The sequence below is a fragment of the Dermacentor variabilis genome, chromosome 8 (assembly GCF_050947875.1).
Source record: "Dermacentor variabilis isolate Ectoservices chromosome 8, ASM5094787v1, whole genome shotgun sequence".
In the NCBI taxonomy this organism is placed as follows: Eukaryota; Metazoa; Arthropoda; class Arachnida; order Ixodida; family Ixodidae; genus Dermacentor; species Dermacentor variabilis.
Genome location: NC_134575.1, coordinates 120341792 through 120366159, shown reverse-complemented (window position 1 = coordinate 120366159; position 24368 = coordinate 120341792). Strand labels below are relative to the sequence as shown.

Below are 24368 nucleotides of genomic sequence, written 5' to 3'. Positions count from 1 at the left end.
CCTGCCAAAAATTAATTCTTCATGCTGTGGAGCAGTTGTAAGGTATGCCTGTCAAAATTTGCAAATATACGCCTCGCGAAGCTTTAGCTGCCTATAACACGATTTCCTAAATACTTTTCGAACCACTTTCTCTCTCTCGTCAGTGCGCTAATTGTTCCATTATTTTATAATGTCCACGACTACGTTGCTGAGAGGAATCGTTGATGCACTGGAGATTGGCTCCGCTGGAAGGAGGCTGATACTTTTGGTTCGCGGGCTCCGGCACCGGTCAGTGTCCAGTCGTGGATTCCAGTCCTGTCCAGGAGTTTCGGCCGCCGGGTTGACAGCCTAGCGGCCTTGCCCTGCCGCCGCTGCCGCTGCCGCCGCCGCCGCTACCAGCTATTTTGGCGAAGCGCCTGCGAGTCCCTGGTCCAAAAATGGAGGCTCCGTGCCCGCGGCGCGCCGGGCTTTGTATGGGGAGGGGGGTGCCGAGGGGGAAATCGCGGCGTCCAATGGCGCGCCCCTCTCTGGTTTCGGGGGCCGGCGCGTGCGATGGGCTCGCTTAAAAGCGGGCCGCCGTCCGGAACGGCCCCCACAGCTGAGCTTTTCCAACGTAAGTGCCCCTGTGCCTCACGACACTGCGTGCATCTGGATACGACGACGCCGCGGGCTGCGCTCTCGCGATTCGGGATTTTTGCCACCCCCCCTCACGGGCCAGGTAAGGCCTCGCCTCCCCCGGTGTCCGCAGGCTCGACGTCCGGCACCGCCGTCCACCTCGATACGGATTACGCTATAGCGCAAGATAGAGCTGCTTCGTGAGGAGATCGTCTGCCTTGTATCGCACGTAAGCCATCGGCGCATAATCGAAATCGTAGCCATTAGATGCCGTCTAGGCCTGGTAGCGCTAGCAGCGTGTTGTGTCCGGAAGTAGGCCGTGCTACGAGGAACTGCTGGCGCTAACATTCGAGCTGGACAGGGCATTTAGCCTGCATCGCTTTCTTTGCTCTGGTTTTTAACTTTTATGGCCGCACTGCTACTACAGCGCCCTCGGAGGGGTGACTTTCAAGCGACCTTCGATACTGCTCTTAAGAACTCTTTCGCAAGACGCAGGTTTGTTGCCCAAAGGCATCTAATCCTTGCTTAAATGAAGAATAACGCCTTTACTTTGCTCAGCGTGCGAATAGAACCTGTAAACAAAAGAATTTTTCAGGGACCCGCAAGTTTTTCTTCGTCTAACGAAAGTACAACTTCGTAATCATGTACGCAATGTCGCATTGTCCACGCAAACACAACATACTGTCGACAAGGGAAGTATATGAAAGGCGAAATAATTTTCAGGTTAATATTCCTCTACTTAAAGGGTGGTATTACCACGCAGCGGTAGCAGCAATTTGACACACAAGTTTCATACTGTTCATGTAGAATTCAGTGCACCTTCTATGCCATTGTTATCTTGCGAAGGTTAAAGTCAAGATCTATATCCAGCCCTAGAAGTAGGTCGCTCTTGTTATCAACATACTAGCGATGTTTATGGGTCAGCATAATGTGAAATACCATGTCAAATTATCTTGGGGGCATCACAAGGCGACACGGTAAGAAAACGAGGAATATCGCCAGAAAATTCAAGACTTAGAGGGCTCTACCAGAGGCCGGTAAGATGTACTGTGTCTAAAATGTTTTAGAGAAGTTCTTGAGCATTTATGCAGCTTTAATTTTCCATGAAGATGGCTTTACATAGAGGAGTATGCAGTTTCCTGCTATCGCTCGCTAAGTGTCGGCATGTGATCGCAACAGGAAAGGCTCGTCTTATAATCTAGATTTTCTCTTACGAGGTGAGGTGTACCAGTGTAAAGCAGAAATATTTGTCACATATTTATTCAGCTGTAATTTATTTTTCAGATTATTATTAACTGGTAAAGCGATTGGCTACTCCAAAACGAGCAAAAGCACAAAGTCGCCTTTGTAGAACATATCACAATCATGCCCACTCTTCAAGCTGAAGTAGCGCATTTGGGTTAATTTCTTTAAATTTGTCGGCAGCTGTGCTCACCTAAAGGGCTAAATCGTCGACCAGCTTTAGCTCGCCACAATTTATTGCCTGTTTGTAGTCCATAATCTGTCGCCAGGATAACATGTAATGTCAGAAAGCCTAGCACAGAAGCATTATATCCGTAGATGCGTAATTATTTAAGTAGTCCTTTCAAGGTTGCTTTCGCGTACCTGCAATAAGTTCGAGCCTAACCTCAAACCATGATGGAAATTGCTGAGCACGGCTCATTACTCTATTATGCAATCTGCTTCATACAGTATTGCTAAAGTACACTTACCTGCACAGCATAACAATGTCAAAGCCGTAGTTTTCTGCACAGAAACGTGGTTCTAGTATGCCGCTTTCTACTGATCATGACGGCTTTCATACAACCACAGCCGTCAGTTTTAGCATGATTACCACCTATTTCGCGTGAAAAACTCCTGTACATGCAATTGCAATACTGAAATGCAGCAGCAGACGCACGTGATTATATGTTCTCGATTTTGAAGCGCTATCACATTACTTGTGTTGACATTTGGGACAGAGCCTGCGGTGCCGTGAATTGCGAGGGGGCGTGGCAATATTGAATCTCCGAGATCCAGCCTTCCGCGTACCATTTCATTTCCTTTTACCCTGTTTTCGCCCTTGTGCTTTGTTTGTTCCCGAATGGTTACTGATAGTGTTCTGAAGTTGTTACATCGCGCTATTGTGTCATCATAGTATTTCGTAGCATAGAGGAACTGGCAATACAGCCAAAGGAAATCGACAACGAGGCGCTTTTTCAGTGTTTTCGAGCACGATCATCTACAAATTACGGCGTAGAAATCCCCCAGTGCATTTGTACTGTCGGCGTGGGCGCGGGAGTATGTACGCGTGGCCTACACATGAGGTCAGATTGGCATCACTAGGGTAGAATATTTCAAGCGGGGCCTGTGCCCTGAACAGATTTGAGGTGTGATGCTCTGTCAAATGACAAGAGCTGAAGTGCTTCGGATATATACTAAGCAAAACATTACGCACTACCTTGATAGTAAGGTGTGAACTTCAGAAGGAGTCCTGAAGCAATGCCTAGCATTTGAAAACAAAGTATAATTGTGCTAAGGTGCACCCGACACCGCCGCAAAACAAAAGCAGCTGATCAACCAAACTACCCGTACGCCGGGGAGAGTGGAGGTCCAGACATATTTATTCGAGAGCAGCATCTTCAGCGCTCGGCCTCCCCCTCTTTTCCGATAACGAAAGTGGCCGTAATCAGTAACATCAGAAAGGAATAGGTTTGGGCAGGTTGGTTACTCATCGTAATGCATAAAATATAGCGCGGTATGGACAAAGGACACGTGGGGACAGGACACCTGTCTCAACTTGTATTTTGTCCTTGCTGCGCAACGTTTTCTGTATTACGGTCAGTAATATGCAGTGCCACCAGTGATTCGTCAAAAAATGTCAATGGTGCATTTAAGGGTGCCCATTTACTTTTTCTACAATGCTTAAGTTGCTCTAGCCCATAGCAGATTGTGGTCTGAATAACCTCCTGTACCGCAGCGGCAATCATCCAAAACTTTCGGCCTACAACGCTGCTGTACCAATAACTTTATCTGTGATTAATCCCGGTGCGAAGCGTAGTCCTTCCTCCTAACCTGATCGAAAGTGTGTCGATTGACAGACCTTTATGAAAAGCGGACAAGGAAAGAAATTAACATCTTGAGGCCATAATCCTTATCAAAAAAGTGTATTGCCGGTTCCACCTACAGCAGCACTCGGTTCAGCCGCTCACTCCTCAAAACCTCAAGTGAAAGTGCCTTTTCAACAGGCAGCGCAACTCACTCAATATCATCGCAAGAAAACATTGTAGTTGCCCCCAATTTTCTGTATTATATACTGCAAGTTTTGAAAACTGCCGGCTCAAGCCGAGCATGGACCTTCGGTTTGTCAGCAATAGGCGACGTTCTTATAAAAACGTTAACGTGCTTGTTTGTGTGCGCGCAGGCAGGAAGGCTTGCTGAAGCGGCACACGCCGGCCGACTCCTCTCCGAAAGAAGCCCCCCACGAAAGAAGCGATGGCCGAGGACCCCGATCCCACTGAGTTCCTGTACGTCTCCCTCGAGACCAAGCGCAAGGACCAGACAAAGCCCTACGATGGCAAGAAGATGGTCTGGGTGCCCGACGAGAAGGAGGGCTTCGTCCTGGGCAACATCGTCTCCACCAAGGGCGACATGGTCACCGTCGACTGCCCCGGCGGAGAGGTAGGCGCCGATCACCACGCCCACATTTTACTTTCCCCGCTCAGCTGGCGGCATACTGTTGACAAAGACTCGTAGCGGGACGCGCGGTAGTAGCCTGTGCTCTAGTTATTATTGCAGGGTGTAAGCACAAACATGTTTCGAGCCCAGTCTGTCTGACAGCTGTCTCCGGAAGAAGGAGAACAACACCTCCCTGAAAGGTCACAGGTCAGAAAAGACGTAGGGAATCCAGACGGAGGAACTCAGCAAGAGATCGGAAAACATAAAAAGAAAACAGAAGAGTCGTTTGTTCCGGGCCACAAGTGCAATGTATTCAACAACAATCATACTCAGTTTACACCTATCGTTAATAAAGAAAGGAACTCTGAGTAACACACCTGTTTAGTCGTCGACAAACTCAAAACATAATGAAAGAGAGCATGCCGTGCGAAAACCTTTGTGAATAGGATAACAATCATGTAGCCATAGAGATGTTTTGAATACGTCCCATGAAAACTTGCGCTCAAGATTTCGTGAAAAATCCACACGTGTGTAGTGGAAAAGTAAAGGCCACTCTAACCACCCTGCGGAATCATGGCTTCTGTTATTTTGAACGGAGACAATATCGGAACCTAAAGTTCCCATTTATCACGAAGGTGAACATGAACGCCTGGAGGAGACAAAGCGTATATATATATATTTATTTATAATCAGAAGACAGTCAGGTTTTCCACAACTGGACGTATCACTCTAAATATAGGCAAAACAAGTGGTTTAAAAGAAGATACCACTGTTCGAAAAGAGGATACATACATTAACAGATTTAAATGAGTACATAGAGTGCTATAGTGCATATAGACTCCACAGGCTGCGTAAGTACAAATGGGGATATAGAGCAGACGTTATTCTTTAGGTTGAGAGACGCACTCACAAATAAATTAAACTGTATCTGCAGCGAACACAGGGGCTATACTTCTTGTAGCGTTTAGAACGAAACACAATTTTTTGTAAACATGTATTCTATCGTTACAGGTAACTTAAATTAAAGAAAAAAATAGTTTCGGGACATTTTCGAGCACTCGGCGGAAACCTAAGCGTTATTTGATGTTGCATGGCGAATACTTTTGTAATGTCCAACAAATTTGTCGGTTCAAGTGCCTTGTTTGTGTTTTGTTTCTGTTATTGTATGTGCATTGAATGTACTTTTGTCTTTGCGGGGAAATTTTTTCGGGGACTGGACGACGTCAGCTAAGAGCGGCCACACGAAACAATGTATGTAAATATGGCGCATAAATACTGAACGCTACGAAATTTCCATGCACTACTGCCGGAGGTCTCGAACATTCGTATACACGTCGCCGTTATTATTTCTTAAATCTCAATGCGCACCGCGAGAACCCAAGAAACTTTGCACAAATTATGTCTTCATTCTTCTACATTTCTTAGAAGCGCATCATTAGTTTACCCACTAAAGCTATGGACAGAAAAGATTTTGGCCCTGAAGTAAGCGAAATGTCTGTGTTCAGGCAGCGAAAAATTTCTCACGGAAAGTATCCGTAGTTTCTTGGAAGAGACAACGATAGGGCAATGTTAGCTGTGTATGTGCAGGCAAATACATGTGATATATTACGATATTGCCTCGTTACCTCCTTCACGAAGAAATCTAACACCTTTCATGCGGTGGGTATTGCCTCATATTAAAGCGGAGCTATCAAATGGTCTTCTTGACAGAATCTTAAGGCCGTCTTGTGCTCCGATAGCCAGCACCAATTCTTGCCGCATTAGTCACGCGCCTAGTCCGTGGTCGCGCCACCACACGGCGGCCGTAGAGAGACTATGAGCCCAAGTGGCCGGCTCGGATGCGGCTTTAAATGGGCCTGCCGGAACCCTAGCCCGGCGAGCCCCGTGACGTCATCGGGCCGCGGGGCGCCCTATTTCGGGGCGGCGCGGGGACCCGGCAAGGAGCGCGCGTATTTCGGGCTCCGGTCGGCCCATTCCACGGCTGCCCGCCCGCCAGCCAGCCACGCACGGGGTGGTGGGCGCGTGCGATCCGCTCGCTCTATGCCTGCACTGCCGTCCCAGTGCGAGGGAAAGCAGCAGGGAAGGAAAAAAAAAAGCAAGGATCTTGGCTTGTATTTGCGCCCCGAGGGTTTGGCTAGGCTCGCTGCTGCTCTACCTGCATTCTAGCCAGCCCAAACGAGGCACCGGAAGAAAGAGTGCCATGCGGAGGCTGGTCACGTCAGCAGATACGGAGTTTGCGCGCTAAGAAAAATAAGAAACGGGAAGGAATAAAAACAAACGATATGATTGCGAGGTATGGAAGCAGCGCCAGAGGTAGTCGCTGTGCAGTTAGGTGCATTCAGGAAAGAGCAGCAGTATATTAGCTTTAAATAAACAATGACAGTTGACGCCAGGACACCGCGCTCATAAATCTGGCATCTCAAGGGCTTCCCTTCAGGATGACACAACATTAACATTTACGGCTTGACCGTGTCAAAAACTTGCTTATCCGGCAGTAAGGAACATGTGCCGAGCCATATGATAGGCTCTGGCCGAGAGCCTATTAGTTCAAGTAACCGCGTGATTAGAACGCCCGCAAGGCTGAAGGCACAGAAATAATAAGCTAGAAAATCCAGGCCCACTTCATCACCGCTGACGTACTTAGGTTTTGCACTTTGGACGAAATCAATCATAATGCATCGAAAACTTATGGCCACCAGAGGTCTTATGTAACAACCATTGAGTCTCTAAGAAAGGTGCCCTGCAGGATTACAATGTTGCGTTCTCACACAGCGCTTTGTTTTGCACAAGTCGCAAGTACCGACAACAGATCACGCAACCCACCTACAAAACTAGAAAGGACTGCACTACTGATAGCACATCACACCAAAATCAAAGTTATTGCTGCATTTGTGTTTCCTTGGCATAACGGTATCGGCATCCGGCGTGAAATACTTGCGTATAAAAATAATGCCGGAAATGAAACACTTATAACCGACCTCGAGCGTTTCCACAACTCGGAAACACAGACCTTGACAACAGCTTGCCTGCTTAGGGATAGTTTTTTGTCCATTGCCGATCTTCAATCTGCTATATTTAACTACAATTTACGTGCGCAGCTCGACGACTGCTAGTCACATGTGCCTTCTTTCCCTGGTTCGCGGTAGCTTGAATTAATGGCGCCCCATATAGCAAAAACTTTCCCACGTAAACAAATGTTTCAACGCAATGCTCCCGCTGCGGACCTCTTAAATGCTCTTGCTCTCACACAATCTGTCACGGACACATGTTGACCCGGGCGAGCCGCGTTTTCCCCCTCCCGCAGCGCACCATGAAGAAAGAGCTACTGCAGCAGGTGAACCCTCCAAAGTTCGAGAAGTGCGAGGACATGGCTTCTCTCACCTACCTCAACGACGCTTCAGTGTTGCACAACCTCAAAGAGCGATACTACATTCACCTCATCTACGTAAGTGCGGGGCCAGCCGCACCGCATTGCGTTTCTCGAGCTAGCGTTCTCAACGCCGCTACACTAACCGTGTGCGTCAGGGTGCCTGTCATCTTCGCAGCACGTGCGTCGACGCACCACCAATGTTGCCAACATTGGCAGCCGCTGCTCATACACTACTACGGAAGCGATACACGAACGGTCACTTCCGTACGGCAGTCGCTCAGCTGAGTTGAGCTTTACCACTCAGTACGGCTTTCCTTTCTTTTGTTTTGGAGTTGTGTGCTTTATGTTTATTTCGTGTCCGCGTACATAAACGCATGCCTATCCGCTCTTATAGCGCTCCGTCAAGAAGGACCTGCTGCAGCAGGTGAACCCGCCAAAGTATGAGAAGTGCGAGGACATGTCGTCGCTCACCTACCTCAACGATGCCTCGGTGTTGCACAACCTCAAAGAGCGATACTACTGTAATCTCATCTACGTAAGTGCGGAAAAACCCCCCGCACAGAACCGCCCGAACCCATGTGTACCACCTCGCACCGCACCGCCCCCGAAGCGTGGACCCCACGCCCCCTGAATGTAGCCCGACGCCCCTGAAACTGTGCCCTCCCTCACGCACCCGGTAGCGCGATCCTTCATTCCTCACAAAGTGTCACTTCCAAGCCCTCGCTCCGCCCACCCAGCGTAGATCCCATGCCCCAAATCGGAAACCCGGCCCCCGACCCCATGCATCCGGTAGTATGATTCCCCATGCCTTCAAAACCGCAATTCCCAATCCCGAAAAGTCCAATCTCCGCGTCCTCAAAAGCGCCACTCCCCCGACCCGGAAATGAAAACCCCTTGCCCCACCGGAAGTGCAAGCCCCACACCCCCATAGTGAACTACCCTTCCCCACCAAAGTAGTTAGTAGAAAGCCCGCAGCCTGAAAACCACTGTGCTCCGCCGCTGTTGCTGATCAAACTAACCTCGCGTGATCTTCGTCGCAGAGCGCCGCACACCGTCAACGAAGACAGGGTGCTTCGCCGACGGCATTTTGCAACGGCCTTTTCCTGCTGCAGCGGTATTTGAGTTACCGCACTGTAACTACTGCTGCTGCTTCAGATATGGCCTTTGGCGCTTACCATGGCTTCTTTCTTTTTTTCTCTCTCTCTGTCCTCACCACGCTGACACGCTTGCACGCACCGCATAGCGCTCCGTCAAGAAGGACCTTCTTCAGCAGGTGAACCCACCAAAGTATGAGAAGTGCGATGACATGTCCAACATGACGTACCTCAACGATGCCTCGGTGCTGCACAACCTCAAAGAGCGCTACTACGCTAATCTCATCTACGTGAGTACACAAGCGCTCCCACCATGCAGCACAGGCAACACGGCAAAAAAAAATACTTTCATCCACCCGAATGAATCCATTCTATGGCCACAGAACCCGCACGCATACCGGCACCAAAACCACCTCCTCTCCAAACCGGCCACCCATAGCACTGGCTAGCGTCGAAGTCGAGTCGAATGCACTTGGAACAGAACCGCTCGTAAAGCCGAGACGATACCCAAAGCTCAGCAGTTGTTATCTAGTGTGTTCAAATAGGCGCGATGCGCAATCTCCATTAAGCCTAAAGTACGATGTATGAAAAAACTCGGCATGGGCAGCGGCTCAAGATCACGAATTATTTCTTGTAAAAAATATTCATATACGGTCTCTTAGTGTCGATTCATTCACTTATTGATAACCCAGAGCCAATAGTCCTGGTTAAACCTCCTGATCAGGGGCCTAAACAGTATACTTATTCATGTTCATATATATGACTATATCCAATGCCTCTACGAAACTGTGGGTTTAATTGGGTAGGATTAGGTATTTTCTCACTGCTGAATTCTCATCGCGTCCTCAGCTGTAATATTAAATGCTTATACGTGGAAAGGTTTTGTCCTGAGCCATTGCATAGGTAGTCGCCCGAACACAGCTGCGTCAAAACAGTGTTGCGATAAGTTTATATTTACAAGGCAAGATCACTTTTGCAAATGCAGGGTATATTTATTGATATTAATATTTATTAGCAACTGATAATTACTCAACCGTTCTTGAAACTCGAAAGTTTACATACAAAGCAGACTCTTCACTTCGTGACGCTTCCATGTTGACAAAAACAGCTATTCTCGACGCCTTTGTTTCACAAACTTTGATGAAAAGGGCGAGACAACGCGCACTAAGGTTGATGCTTGATTTCGACGCCCAGTCACGATCCATCCCGTGGTTCATGCACTCCACGCATCACACCGAACCCTGGACACCAACCCTTCTTCTTTCAGCCCAAATATAGTAGCATGAAATTCACAAATTGGCTGCGGGGCCCTGCTTCATTTCAAGCATTTCTTTCGACACGTTTTCGAATTCGAGTGCAACTTCTCTTGCACTTAGTTGTACGCAAAACGAACCTCCTGTAAAGCGAATTTTAGCCGGGCCCCACCTACAGCTAGGCCACCACCTATGCTTGTTCCACGACACCCTTTCTTGTAGCTGAACAACACTGCACGACAACCCTGATTTGAATGTTCTTTATTGCACCGAAAAAAAAAAGCACCGCCCAATGCCTCCCTCTGAAGGAACAAAATGCACCCGTAGACTCCACTACGCCTTTGATCCGGGACTGTAGAAATCCGTTACAGAGGAAACCTTGCAACAAAACAGCCACCAAGATCCACCCTCCACTGAATGGTAGGCCTCGACGAACTCCAAAAGATGGCATGGCTCCCCCTGCAGCTTGCACGTGCCCATGCACGACATGCATGACAGCATGAATATTTCGGTGATCCCTCTTCGCAGTGTTTCTGCTTAGTGTGCCATTTGTCTTTTTTTGTTGTGTTTATTCACTTTGTTAAGCAGACGCCTCGGCACGGAATATACCGTTTAGTACAATCACTGCTTTTCTTTCTCGTGTTTATATATATATATATATATATATATATACAAACAATTCCGTGGCGAGGCGTGATGCTGTAGTGTAGAAAAAGTCTCTTTCAATGACAGAAGTTTTTGCTTCGCGTTGATTCGTACATTCAGTGCCACGTTTACTGCATGCTTTCTATGCTTGTGTTCAAAAGCGATACCTATATTTTACTGCATGTGAACTCTGCCGCCATAGATCGCCACGTAAAAGCAATGCGTCGCAGTATGTGAAAGGTTAAGAACGCCATTGGTAGCCGTAAAATATTTCTTTTATACAGTTGTATATTTCAACCACCTAAATACTTTTCATAACGTCCGACCCTCGCATCCCCTTCAAGATGCAGTCGGGTTTCAGATACCTTTGCACCGCGTCGCCGTAGTCCGTAGATCTGTAGGGCAGTTTCTTACAGGCAGCGCACGACGCTCGCCTAATGAGTGAATGAAAAAATCTTAATTAAGGAAAGAATAAGACTGGCCTGAATAAAAGCCATCAAGAACAAACCCGGTTGCTTAGAAACCACTCCGCAAGTTTGGTTGTATTGTTTTTTTTTTTTTTGCTTTCACCAATGAAACGCAAGAGTGCGTGCTAAGAGCTCCTAGCGCGAGCAGGAGTAGAGTAGAAAGGCGCACGAGCACATGTGGTGAGACGCATGCCACTCACGATGCAAAAGAAAAGAAAAATAAAAGCGATAAACGCTCAAACGCGCCGTCAAGAGATACAGGCCACGTGATTACCTCGAAGCGTCGAAGCAGCTGCGTTTCGCGGCCGTTAGGGCGGGCAGATGAATGTTGCGCGTCCGCCGACGAGCGACGCCCGAACCCGCGGCGTATAGCGAGGCATGGCCCACGACTTGGCTAACGCGGCGTCTCTGTTCGCGTCCTTCCTTTCCTCTGCGCACAACAGACGTACTCGGGCCTGTTCTGCGTGGCCATCAACCCCTACAAGCGCTTCCCCATCTACACCAAGCGCGTCGTGGACATCTACAAGGGCCGCAGGCGTACGGAGGTGCCTCCCCACGTGTTCGCCGTCTCCGATGGAGCCTACATGGACATGTTGGCGAGTGAGTGCGCGCCCTCATTGCGACGCTGCCGGTCTGCGTGTGTGTCGTTCGATCTTCTGGAGTAAGCGGGAATACCGTAGCAATCGCTTTGGGGAGCTCACAGAGCGTCCTACGCACGCGGCCGCCGATCGGTCGCCATGAGCGGGCGTGTTCTTTTTTCGCCACTCGTTGCCGCGTTTCGCAACGAACGACCGCCGTTTGCCGCTCGCTTTCCATGCAAAACAGCTGCGCAGTTAGCGTGAACATTACTCGTTACAGCGCTTGCTCTGTTCAATGTAGCCTTTTCGACGCAAGGCGCATTCTGCAGTGTTTTTCAGAAAGAGCGTTCCACAAGTGGGTGGTGGATGACGGCTTCTCTTTGTTAGCAACGCCATTTACTTAGCGCTAATGGTGTGCGAGGCCGATTCATGCGTACGAGATTGTGGTTAGGCTTTGATGCTGAAGGAAAAAAAATATTGAGAGGATGGCGGCGTTTCTTCCTAACTGCGCAACGCCAGGTGCGTCTGTGCTGCCATTGTTGCATACAGATTCGACGTAGCTCGTTCGGCCGCGGTGTTAGAACGCTGCGACCATCGGGCGTAGAAGAGCTCTTTGCTAAATTGCCTCTCTGCGTGTTTCCCAGAGGCTTGCAGAGAGCACCGGAACCCTTCCACAAGCCCTGTTTCAAATTACTCTTCCCTTAAATAATTTTCGTAAGGCCTTATTTCCTAATGACCAATTTCATCATCCATGCTTCTCATCATCCAATGGCTCGGACGCCGTCATCGCTGAGATCGACCCCTCGGCTCCCGGCGTCCGAATAGCGTCGGAGCCAGTGAGGAAGCGCAAAAAAAAAAAGAGAAAAGAAAACGATAGTGAAATGTATCTTTATAAAAAGGCGGGCCCGTAGACTTTGTGCTCCTATAATTATTGTTTATGCGTGGTCTGCGGATCTGACATACCTGCTTCTTGGCCATTTACTGTGCGTGCAACGAGTCGGGATGGACTACTGACATCGAAGACTTCCGTCCTCTCGCACAAAACATGTCTTCTTGCACGAAGCATCACAGAGTCTTTCACGATTAGCGCCTTCTTTTCTTCCTAGCCAGTGTCGCCGTGTGCTAAGGCGTCTTTACGAGAAGGTATTTTTTATTATGTGTTGCTTATTGGCCATCACATGAAAACCTTTATTTTGAACGTGAATTGGTGACTGGCCAGAAATATTGTTGTAAACCTGGTACTTGAATAACTTCCACTTCAAATGTTGTCTTCATATTGAATATCAAGGGTCGTGCTGTTGATGAGTACTTTTGTTTTGCTGCGGGAGAGATAGGTTGCCACCTAGGATGCTTTGTAAGGTTAATCGCTAAAAGAAAATGTTTTACTGCCCTAAATTTCTTACAACTTTACTGCCCCGATCTCATTACTAACTATTAAGTAAAGGTGAGGGACTTACTGTGCATTTTTTGTATTTTTTTTTGCAGACCGTGAGAACCAGTCCATGCTTATCACGTAAGTGAGACTGGTCTTGTACTTCAATTGTATCGTATTTATCCTAGTATCCTAGTACTTATGAATTTATTGAATTTTTAATAAACAATACCTATTCCTAAACAAAGAACTTCGACGAACTGATATGCCACTGTTGTCTAGTCTAACAGATTGTGCGGCTTTGAGAACCGCAAGCATTAAGAGTACTGTCAAAGAAATTTTCTTCTACCTTTCTTTTGCCTCCCTACCTACTGGGAGGCATTTACGAAGCCCTCAGTAGAACGGGGACGCCTGATGCCTTCAAACGCGCTATTATTAGTCGCCGTGGTTTGTAACAAATTTGAGCAACCAACCTAGTGTAAACTCTAACGCCCTGCGAAAAAAAAAAGTTATATCTAAGAAACAGCATTTTTTTTCCTGTGCCAGGGTAACACGTTATTTGCCCTGGTGTATAAAAGCAACTTAAGGTTAATGTCAAGGTATTGTAATTAGCTACATTTGATGACGCCACGGGCAAAGGCTAAGCGTCTGACAGATTTATTCGAAAAGACTCGAGATGTTGCTTCCCGGCGTCAGTGTCTGTTGATGTGTTGATGACCCCCGCCCGGTAACCCTGACTTTCCTCCTCTCACCTTCCCTCCCAGTGGCGAGTCAGGAGCGGGAAAAACTGAGAACACCAAAAAAGTCATACAGTATTTCGCCCTTATCGCCGCCTCGGGTTATAAGCAGCACTTTTCCAGCGGAGTAAGTGCAATAAACGACACTCTTGGCTGGCACATCGGCAGCTGCCGCAGCCGACGCTCGAACCCTAACTGCATGCAGATGTCGCCGCCGCCTCCTGTGTCCGCTCTCGCTGCGTCTTCAGGGCACTGCATCCTGTCCTAAGCAATGAAGACATCGGCAGTGTCTTAATGAGTAAACTTCAGCCGCAGCGTTCAATTCTAGAGTATGCGCAGAAGGAAAGATTGTCTAAGCAGTAAGAAGCGAGACACTTTTATAAGTATTTAAATCAATTTTCAGTGCAAGGGCAGTATTCACTGCCTTCTTCATGGGAGAGTAGAGCACAATGGCACTTTGCTGCTCAGTTGCCGTGTTAACACGCGCATAGCCACCCGTTCACCTCGAAGCACCACACCAACAAGAACTAGGAGAATATGCTCATAACCGAACCGTTATTGCACGCGTCATTCTAAGGAGGCTAGGTCGTCGAAAGGCGTGATCGCTTATTATAAATGCCGGGTGCGCTATGTCGCGTTAATGCGGTATCCCCCCGAAAAAGAAAAGTTTCGTGTCGAGGCAGAGGACGGACTCGGTCACTTCGCTAAACTTTTCCTTCACAAACAAGCAGCCTTTTGCTTCAAAGAGAAGTGCACTGTGTCGACAAATGCCACGACTCCTCAGCGTCTCCCACCTGAAACTCCCGCGAAGACCAGTACTAAAGCACACCACCTCCAAGATGTAACAACCCAACCAATCCCAGACCGGATTCCGCACCTGACCCCCCTTCTCCAACCCTCCGGATCGTCCGTAAAACCCCCCGACCGATGCCCAGGTGTAAACGCGTTGCGTCAACTGCTTTCTTTCTCTCTTCTCTTTCCCGCCCCTCCTCCGATCTTTTTTCTTCCCTGCCGGTGACCCCTAGTGGCGAGTCTGGTGCCGGTAAGACTGAGAACACGAAAAAGGTCATAGCCTATTTCGCGCACGTCGGTGCCACGAGCAAGAAAGAGGAGGCGGCAAAGGAGGCCGCAAAGAAGGACACCAAGAAGGTATCCACGCCTGTCCTGACAAAATCCTTTCCGCCCGCCCGCCTTTTAATCCAGCGAAACCCTCCCGTAGTCGTACCCGCGATCCGTCTCGGACGCACGGTCGCGTGATCTGCTCCATCAAGCATCGGGACATCACAGCTGTACACTACGTCCTATAGTTTAAAACTTCAGTTGTGTTAGCGTTCTTCAACCGGCCTGTGCAGCCTAATCTTGAGCGCAAAGAAAAACACTCGATATAAAAGGGGCATACCCACAGACATGAAGATAAAACTGATAACTAGGCCAGTTGCTGCCAATTTATAATGGCAGAGCAACTCAAGCAGGAACAAGAAAAGAACAGTGACGGTGCCTTTCATTCTTGTATTGTCATAGCTTGAACATGTTGCGATCTCGCGCCTGCAGTACTGTGCAAGCTGTCGCCTCCGACACTCTTAAAAGCTTCACTCGTCTGAAACTTTCTCGTGTAACTCAATAGTTCGAGGCCTTGCAAAGCCCCGCAGTAGTTCTTGATTCAAATGCATAGATATCTGCCCAAGGTGCGTGTAAATGCGTGCTCTGCAAGAGCACCACGGCACGTCTGCGTAAAGCCGTTTTGGTCAACGTAGCACGCGTGTGTCCCGATGTGTGATGTTGGGCGGAGCAATTGTGCGGATCCCTGCTCACAGACAACAGGTCGTCCCATGTCTCCTACTAACGGTGAAAGCACGCGAGAGCCGAAGAGCTGTAGTCCTGGCAACACAGCCTCCAAGCCCTGTCCTTAAACCGATCGGCCCTGCACTTTCAGTCCTTGTATTGCCGCGGACACGGCTCTTGCGCCGCTGTCCGTGATTACGGCTTTTTGCGCATCCATGCTTGGCGCAAAAAAAAAAACTGCCATTTTTTTCTTTCGCTTGTACTCCTTGGCCAACATAATAGCATGGCTTCAATTTCTATAGCTCGGACTGATGAAAAACATGCCTGCTTCAAGCACTGACAATATACAGCTACGCTGCTCTAAGTGAAATGACAAATACTTTCTCCATTGACTAATGCTTTCGAGTTTTTGCATTTTTCTTACTACAAAGTGTGATGTCCAACGTTAGAACGAATGCTAAAACCAGATAACTAATTACATGCGAGCAGAAACTAGTGTTGTAGATGCTTAAATGTTAATGCTCGAGTTTTTTTTTTCTTTTGGTCGGTGCGTATACTGCGTTCATACAAGTCAACTGCTGCTGTACCAGAGCACGCGCGTGCAGTAAGCGTGTGCAGGCGCGACCTTCATCTACGACTAGTGGGCCGAGCATCGTCTAGCGCCGCAATGGGGTCAATAATGAGGGAGCTTCAGGCAATTGATTGATAAGGGTGGGACGCTTCTTAGAGTGTTTGGCAGCTGCGCATCTAGTCGCGCATATTTAAGCTCAAGGGCAGGATTGGTAGAGGTAGCCCCTACACTATGTCAGGCACAAGGAAAGCACCGCGAGAGCAATTTCGTTTAGATCAGGCTCCTCGGCACAGCGAGTATATTTTTGTGTGACAAACTTATACTCTCGGATCGACCGCTGGACTGACACGGTAGAACATTCACGCTGAAGGCATGCATCCGTAAACGTCGCCTCAGCAGATATGTAGCGGGATTTAAAAGAGGAGCGATGCTGAGCAACCTTCGGCAGAGAAGACGGCAAAGCTCGTCGACCGGATCGGTAACGCTTTTGCTCGGCGCGCAGGGCAACTTGGAAGACCAGGTTGTGCAGACCAACCCCGTTCTCGAGTCCTTCGGTAACGCCAAGACCGTGCGTAACGACAACTCTTCGCGCTTCGTAAGTACACCTGCCCACGGGGCACTCTGTGGAGTTCATTTACGTCCACTTGTGGTGACACCTTGTTTTATTGCTCTAACACAGGGTAAATTCATCCGTATTCACTTTGGCCCAATGGGCAAGCTGGCCGGTGCTGACATTGAAACATGTGAGTTCTCAAGATAACAACATTGCTTTCTTCTCCCAAAGGAAGTTATTTATTTAGATTGTTTAGAGCGCCCGCCCTTCAGCAGATGTGATTGTACTAAGACGCATCATTCGTGGGCAATGAAGTGGCTTTTGTTTGTTCTAGAAGGTTTTAAGTGTGCCGCTAAATGCGTTGCCCAAGTCGTGTAATATATAGAGAAAGAGTGCCTTAAGCGAACCGAATCGCTACATAGGCGTTTCACAAAATAATTGGGCAGTGCTCCCGAAGCACGGCGTGAACCCTAGTCGCCCAAAGTTGGGAGATCTCGTTTACTATTTGCTGGACTTAAATAACGCTACCTTAGTTAAACACAATCGTTGTTTTTCACAGTCCTTCCAGTACAGACATAAATGCGAGCAAAGTGACAGATCACTTTTGTTAAGGTGCCGTTTCTGATGGCGCCCATTCCCACCGACCCCAACAGATCTGCTGGAGAAAGCTCGTGTCATCTCTCAGCAGCCCGCTGAGCGCTCGTACCACATCTTCTACCAGCTCATGTCGGGAAAGATCCCTGGGCTGAAGGGTAAGTCAAGAGTGCTTACTTCGCGTTAGCTTCTCCTCTGTCATATTTACCTAAGCAAGATCAATCAATACTTGAAATCGAGGGGAATGACCACAAAGAGTGAAATTTTCAAAAGTAGAAGGGATGCTACTGTGTCCACTTTGATGTAACTCTTTTAGTTCTGTCTTCTCTAGATGTATTTTTTGATTCGTTGATTTATCCAGCATAGAATTTAGGGGTGGATTTCGTAGATTCGCTGCAGTGCAACTTTCGCTCCGTGAAGTTACTGCAGGCTATGTTGAAAATGTATTCGCTGCTGAAAAAAAAGAATTGAATCACAGGGTGACATTCTTTGAAAAAAAAAAAACACTTCACGTAGATGTAACTCACAGGCTAATAACAAGACTAAAGGTACAATGATGGCGGCTTTGCGGTGGCAACATCACCATAGAAGCATTGTGGTTTAGGGCTTCCCGAGCAAACGCGTCGTTACGCAGTCGTTGTGTCCTTGGAAAAAGCGCTTTGGCGTTGAAGACCCCTCACGTCCCAGTGGCTGCGTTATGGAACAGCCGTTACACATCACAGCATATTACTGAAAACAGAGGGTGCAGATTTTCCGTCATAATCGGCCAAAACTGTACACAATAACCTGATCTTCACATAATGCTATTGAACATGCTAGTACACACATCGAGGTAGCGTGAGCTTCTCCAAGTTGCACTCTCAGGGAACACATAGAAACTCGCGCGCGCTTTCTTTGAAGCAAAAACAAAGCAAACCGCTGGTGCTACTCAGCCGTGCTTTACGCAGTCGCATTGCTTTTTGTAATCACAAAATATTGTCTAATTGCTTCACGTTGCCGTTTTGGGCTAAGATGTAACATGCGGTACGAAAGGGTTGCGATGACAGTGCATGGTGTTGACACTCATCTTGTTTATTTTCTGGCGTCTGTATTTGTTGCTGTTCTAATTGTCCATGCTTCGTCATGCTTTTATGTCGAAAATCATCTTTGGCGCACCACCGCTACGAAATGGTGCACAAACGTTAAAAAAAGCAAAATACTTCTGCTTTGAAACATGGAAAGAGACAAAGTGAGCTGGTTTTTGGATTGCTGAATAGTTCCATCTGGGAGCTATACAAAACTTCACTAGAAAGAGCAATCGAAAAAAAAAATGCGCTTTTCTAGTCACCTTCGATGACAAGAAAACTGCATGCCAGTGAACGTCACTTTCTCTCTAAGAACTGGCAGCCAATCGCCGCCAATTTTCAGGAAGCTTTTCTGTGCGCTGTCTTTTCACTGTTTGTCTGCACTAACAAGTGACAACCCTGACAAGCTTATAATAACGCAACACAGAAAGTAGAATGTTCGTGCAGCGGAAATGACGCTGGGCTCTATATGAGAAGGAACACATGAAGGCAGTAAATATTTTCTACGTGCAACCGATGAGAATTTCTTTTTACCTGCGAGGAGAGATCTAATATAAATGATAAAAATTACTATTATCTTTAATGACGGAGATAAAGAAGCCCAGAAAGAAATGAACACCAATCTTTTATGTATTTCCACGTGAATAATGCACAAATAATTTTGTAACCCTATGCAGCCAATGCTTTTTTTTTTTGCCAGCGCTCATGGTTTCTTTTGTTTTCTGTGCTTGTCCTCATCTTGAGCAATTTTAAATGTAAACCGACTCTGACTCTGCCATACTGACGCCTCATTGTGTTACCTTGGTTGCCTTCAGTTAAGGCGAGGTCCTTCTTTACCGAGGTGTGGTTATACTTCTTTAGTTGGGCGCCACCCGTGGGCTGGAGCTAACCCGCGTGGCTTGCCAAAGCGCTGCGCTCTTGGCTGCTGCCTTGTCTAATGAGCTTTGCCTCCGGGTGCCTGTGCCGCTTCCTTCCAAAAAAACACAGATAAACTGCTGCTCTCCGATGACGTCTACGAGTATCACTTCGTGTCTCAGGGTAAAACTGAGATTCCCAACGTGGACGACGGCGAAGAGCTGATGGCCACCGACGTGAGTAACACGGCCACACGACAACACTATACGCATCACGGTCATGGGTCCCGTCTCCTCTTGACTTCTCTGCCACCACCTTTGTGCCACCAATTCTATACCACCATCTCGTGACAAACCACCACAATTACCCGGTATTCGTGGGCTTGCCCATGGACAAACCCTTCCACTTTATCTCTTGCTCGAGAGCCTGCCTTTCAAGCCTTTCCTGGTCCACTAGCGAATGCCTCATCTATCCTTGGAGACCAAACAACCATATCCCCGCACGTAGTTTTCTTCCAACGAAACCTCTTCAATAAGACGCCTTGTTTCGCCCAGCTGGCCAGCAGTCGTTCGCTCTAGGAAGCGCACCGCCAGTAGTCCCCTTATTCCGCTGAATAGCATAGTGTCTTTCACACATAAAAAAATATACTGATAAAGAAGAAAGCAGCAGGTGACACAACTCTGCTCGTTGGCTACCGCCAGCCTTACAAGTGGTTGCTTAGCTGAAGTTGTTTGCAAAATAGTTTTCATGTTTAAATGTATCCCGTTAACGTACTATTCCTTATTCACAGGCCAGACGGAAAAGCCTACTCACTAGCGTCTAGCTCAATTGCATTGCTGCGCAGTGAGTTTAGTGCGTTGTTACAGTTTTTTCATGCCCTGTAGGTCACGACCATGTGGTTATTAACATTGCGTATTTGCATACCACCGCAAAAGTGGGTTCGAATAGTAAAAAACTTACGCAGGCGTGAAGCTGTAGTAAACCTTGTCTTTCGTTACGGAGCGCAGCAAATTAGATCTGGGAGGACACGAATAATGAAATGAACTTCATAACGAGCCGAATCAGATAACGGAGAAAATAGGGTCGAAATATATTTTATTCGTTCACGTGTTATCCGTACGGCGTAAAAGCGACCTGTTGAAAGAGGCGAGCCGTGTTAGGTGTGCGTCCATGCTGCGGTATCGCAGTTGGTTGGTAGGGAAGGTCGTGACCCTAGTGCAGCATTGCGACCTTCCCGTGCCTGTTCCTTGCCGTTGCAGAGAAACTGCTCCTTAGCAACAACGTCAACGACTACCATTTCGTGTCCCAGGGTAAGACTAGCATCCCCGGCCTTGACGACGGCGAAGAGTTTCTGGTTACCGACGTGAGTAACTCTTCTCCTTCCCACCTTCACGTCCCCTGCCCTCTCCTTCAATCACGTCATATTCATCAGCATCTCTTTTTTTTATTTTGTCATTATTATCTCATCTTGAATGCTGCGTTCGAGTTTTGAGGAGTGAAGCGAGAAGTAGTTTGAGACCCAGTTTTAATTACACGTACCTGTCTGCTGCCGAATATGTGAACAGTCATAATCGCACCTATTAATTTGCTTTAGTTCCTTAGTGAAATAACAGTATGCTTCGAGTTAAATGCTGTTCAGCAGTACGCACGTCATTTGAGCACAGACGTGTCTGTGTACTTTAACCACAGCCTATAGGCCTCCGAAACTGCTTGCATTCTGAAGATGTCGTTATCGGTTCAGTTATCCTTAACCTCAGGTGAAAAAAGGTAGCGCCTCAAATTCCAGCTTCCTAGGAGTGCAGGTACCACAACTACTACCATCTTAGCATAGCTTGCGTACATGTACGTTATCAGACTTTCAACGCTGTCCTTTAGCACAGTCAGTGTATCGTGGCTTCGCTAGCGCGCTTTTCAAAAAAAAGGACTCGGTGGAAATCGAGTGATCAACATCTGAACGCATCCCGCAGACTGCCTTCGACGTGTTGGGCTTCACGGATGAGGAGAAGGAGAACATCTACAAGGTCACGGCTGCCGTGATGCACTTCGGCTGCCTGAAGTTCAAGCAGAGGCCCCGAGAGGAGCAGGCCGAGGCCGACGGCACCGAGGAAGGCGAGCGTGTCGCCCACCTGCTGGGTCTGAACGCCGCCGACCTCTACAAGAACCTGCTCAAGCCGCGTATCAAGGTCGGCACGGAGTTCGTCACCCAGGGCAGGAACATCACTCAGGTACGCCGGTCGAACCGCACCCTTTTTGAGCGATGACTCGACGCGCAGACGCCATGAGCAGCGTTGGAGAGTGTGCAGTTCTCTCGTCTGGCGAAGAGAGTCATTTAGTGACGTGCTGCCGGTAATTAGTACTATACGCGGGACGAATTGATGAAGAGCCATTCGTCTTCTCACGATTTATTTGCATTCCGGCTGCAGCAAAATCTGCGAGTCCCGTGGGTGCCATTTTCCAAGTTATAGCAGAAAGCGGGGGGGACATACATACACGTGTCGAGAGTAACTAATATCAACATCCCATATCGATTTTTGCTCTACATTTGCTATCGAACTAGTGTAGGCAGTTGTAATCTTAGTGACAATAATATAACAAAAATCAGAAAGTTGAACGATAGAAAATATGTAGTTTCGAACGGCGGTAGAGCCTTCAAACTTCGCATTGAATATTTAGGCTCTTGGGAAAATCTGTCCGCTTTATCCCGAACAGGTGACGGCTTCTGTGGGCGCCCTGGCCAAGGCTATCTTCGACAGGCTGTTCAAGTGGCTGGTCAAGCGTGTCAATGAGACGCTCGACACCAAGCAGAAGCGCCAGCACTTCATCGGTGTGCTGGATATCGCCGGTTTTGAGATCTTCGACGTGAGTCGTATGCCATTGGCGTTTTTTTGTGTACGGGTTTTAGAGAAATTTAATCCGGAAATAATGAAGCGCATCTCGTAAATATATGCCACGTAACAAAAAGTGGTTATCCTTATCATGAAGTGGGCAGATCACTTTCGATCTCACGAGTGATTATGAAACATTGTTGTTGGTTGTCACTGCCCACAAATAATGAATAGCTTAGCAGAAGTAAGGCGGCGCATTTCAGGTTCCTCTTCATTTTATCATATAGCAGAAGGCACGTGAGAATGCCGCCAAGTGCACACAGAATGTGAAGCGTCTGCTATGGCTACACTGGAGCGAAGTTGAACGAGAAGACACTTCAGTCAACTACGAGCATGTCCGATAAAGCTGTTTTCAATAGCGTAGAACGTAAATTTCACATCTACGTTTCATAAGAAACTTCCTAGACGTGCACATGGATGAAGAACACAGCTTTAAAAAAAATGAGCGATAGTTTAATGCCCTCCGTCCCATTAAGACCTTCCTCTACAATCCCGCATTCTCCTTTGTAGACTGGCACCTATGCATCCCTTCTTGACCACCAAGAACACCCTATTCCTAGCCATGTGCCCTAATTATAAGGCAGGCAAAGCAACCTGCTTACCTGGTTCGGTCTCTGGCACCACTGCTTTCAGTACGCAATGACTGATGCACTCCCTGAAAGCCACAGGAAGCTCTGGTATCCTTCCGCCCGCTCCCGCGGCGCGTTCCTGTAGTGGGTCACCTGTCTTCCCGATGTAGACCTTCTTCCTCCCCCTTCCCCCTCCTCCCTGATCCTCGCAGTTCAATAGCTTTGAGCAGCTCTGCATCAACTTCACCAACGAAAAGCTGCAGCAGTTCTTCAACCATCACATGTTCGTTCTTGAGCAAGAAGAGTACAAGCGCGAGGGAATCGAATGGGAATTCATCGACTTTGGCCTCGACCTGCAAGCGTGTATCGAGCTCATTGAGAAGGTAACTAGTGGCCGGAGGGCTACTCGAGCTATGCGTGTGCGCCCTCGTAAGCAACGTTAGCCGCCGCCGCAGGGAGGGAAACAGCGTAACACGTCTGCCGCAAGTGGGCCGACGGCCGCATAACCACAAAGAGGCACCGTGCGTTTTTGTTTAGCAAATTACCGCCTAAACAGGTGATTGCGGACGGTACTCCTCAACTAAAAGTGTGAATGGTTGCGCAGCGTTGGCGCGCTTAGGTGTCTCGGTTGGTTCCGCGGCCGCCGCCTCAAGTGACGCAGTGGCTTCACGCTGTTAACATACGGATGTTGTGCTTTCTTCTTTCTGTCTCACCCCCTGGCACTACCGCCGCTACCACCACTGCACACTTTTTTTACGATACCCCTCCCCCGTACACGACACCCGCCACATCTACCGCCCCCCAAATTATGCCCGACCGTGTACAGTACAACGGCTTCGAGCAAATTTGCATCAACTTCACCAACGAAAAGCTGCAGCAGTTCTTCAACCACCACATGTTCGTTCTGGAGCAAGAAGAGTACAAGCGCGAGGGCATCGAGTGGGTCTTCATTGACTTCGGTCTCGATCTCCAAGCTTGTATCGAGCTTATTGAGAAGGTAAAGCCTCCCCACCACCAACCGCCATGCCTAGCCCCGGCACGAGGACCTCCCCGTAGCGAGTCTGTGCCCGCTGCGCACAGTCTCCCCCTCGCCGTTGTTTATGTCAACCGTAACGGTGAACCCCGCGATTACGTAGGCACTAAGCTAACTCGCCACCACCGTGCCACGCAGCAAGGTCGAAGTGAAATGAGGCAAGCGACACTAAAGCGCACCGCGCAGTCTGATGCCTCAATTTACTTTGCTCCACGTGTGATTGACGGATGAAAGAAAAGAAAATGCATGATCACTATAAGCCTTCAGATGTGCCAACGAGTAGTTTCGTGAAACGCGAAAATTCCTCTGTAGCGTCCACAGTATCCCTCTAAATTGCCCCCTGCAAATCTCCCCGTAGGAATCGATATTTCCCGTCTCCGTAGTACAGCATGGTCACGAACTATACCCGATCACCACATAGCATAGTTCCTAACCTTAAAGAAGACATATGCCTGTGTCGGAGCATGTGCTATACCTTCTGCACCGATATTTCCCTTACACTTTGCATGCGGTCACCCCTTCTGAGATGATTATTTTGTGCTTATTTCCTGTCGCTGTGTCGTTTTCTTGCGTTTCTTCCAGCTTTTTATTATGATTCGAAGACTAAGAGAGTGCAACTTTCTCGTTTTTTTTTCCTATTAAGTTCTAGCATATGAGAAGTAACACTTGTATCGCATTTGTTAACGACCACACAA

General features: G+C 48.1%; 1 protein-coding gene across 37 annotated transcripts in view; it reads left to right on the top strand.

The window, feature by feature from the left end:
- The first annotated feature begins 523 nt into the window (after positions 1 to 523).
- Positions 524 to 24368, top strand: part of LOC142590557 (myosin heavy chain, muscle-like) — a 47069-nt gene continuing 23224 nt past the window's right edge. For 11 of the 37 annotated variants that reach the window (XM_075702778.1, XM_075702765.1, XM_075702803.1 and 8 more), the window contains exons 1-13: positions 524 to 592; positions 3998 to 4254; positions 8865 to 9005; positions 11524 to 11680; positions 13144 to 13171; positions 14793 to 14916; positions 16623 to 16715; positions 16800 to 16863; positions 17327 to 17425; positions 19319 to 19422; positions 21154 to 21411; positions 21896 to 22045; positions 23467 to 23637. In XM_075702778.1, coding sequence (XP_075558893.1) covers positions 4069 to 4254; positions 8865 to 9005; positions 11524 to 11680; positions 13144 to 13171; positions 14793 to 14916; positions 16623 to 16715; positions 16800 to 16863; positions 17327 to 17425; positions 19319 to 19422; positions 21154 to 21411; positions 21896 to 22045; positions 23467 to 23637 — 1575 coding nt within the window. In that variant the 5' untranslated portion in view covers positions 524 to 592; positions 3998 to 4068. Of the gene's footprint in view, positions 593 to 692; positions 824 to 3997; positions 4255 to 7555; positions 7697 to 8015; positions 8157 to 8864; positions 9006 to 11523; positions 11681 to 13143; positions 13172 to 13794; positions 13895 to 14792; positions 14917 to 16622; positions 16716 to 16799; positions 16864 to 17326; positions 17426 to 19318; positions 19423 to 20445; positions 20550 to 21153; positions 21412 to 21895; positions 22046 to 22852; positions 23024 to 23466; positions 23638 to 24368 lie in introns of those variants that run through there. The other 26 variants (XM_075702781.1, XM_075702768.1, XM_075702791.1 and 23 more) reach the window with 12 other exon arrangements.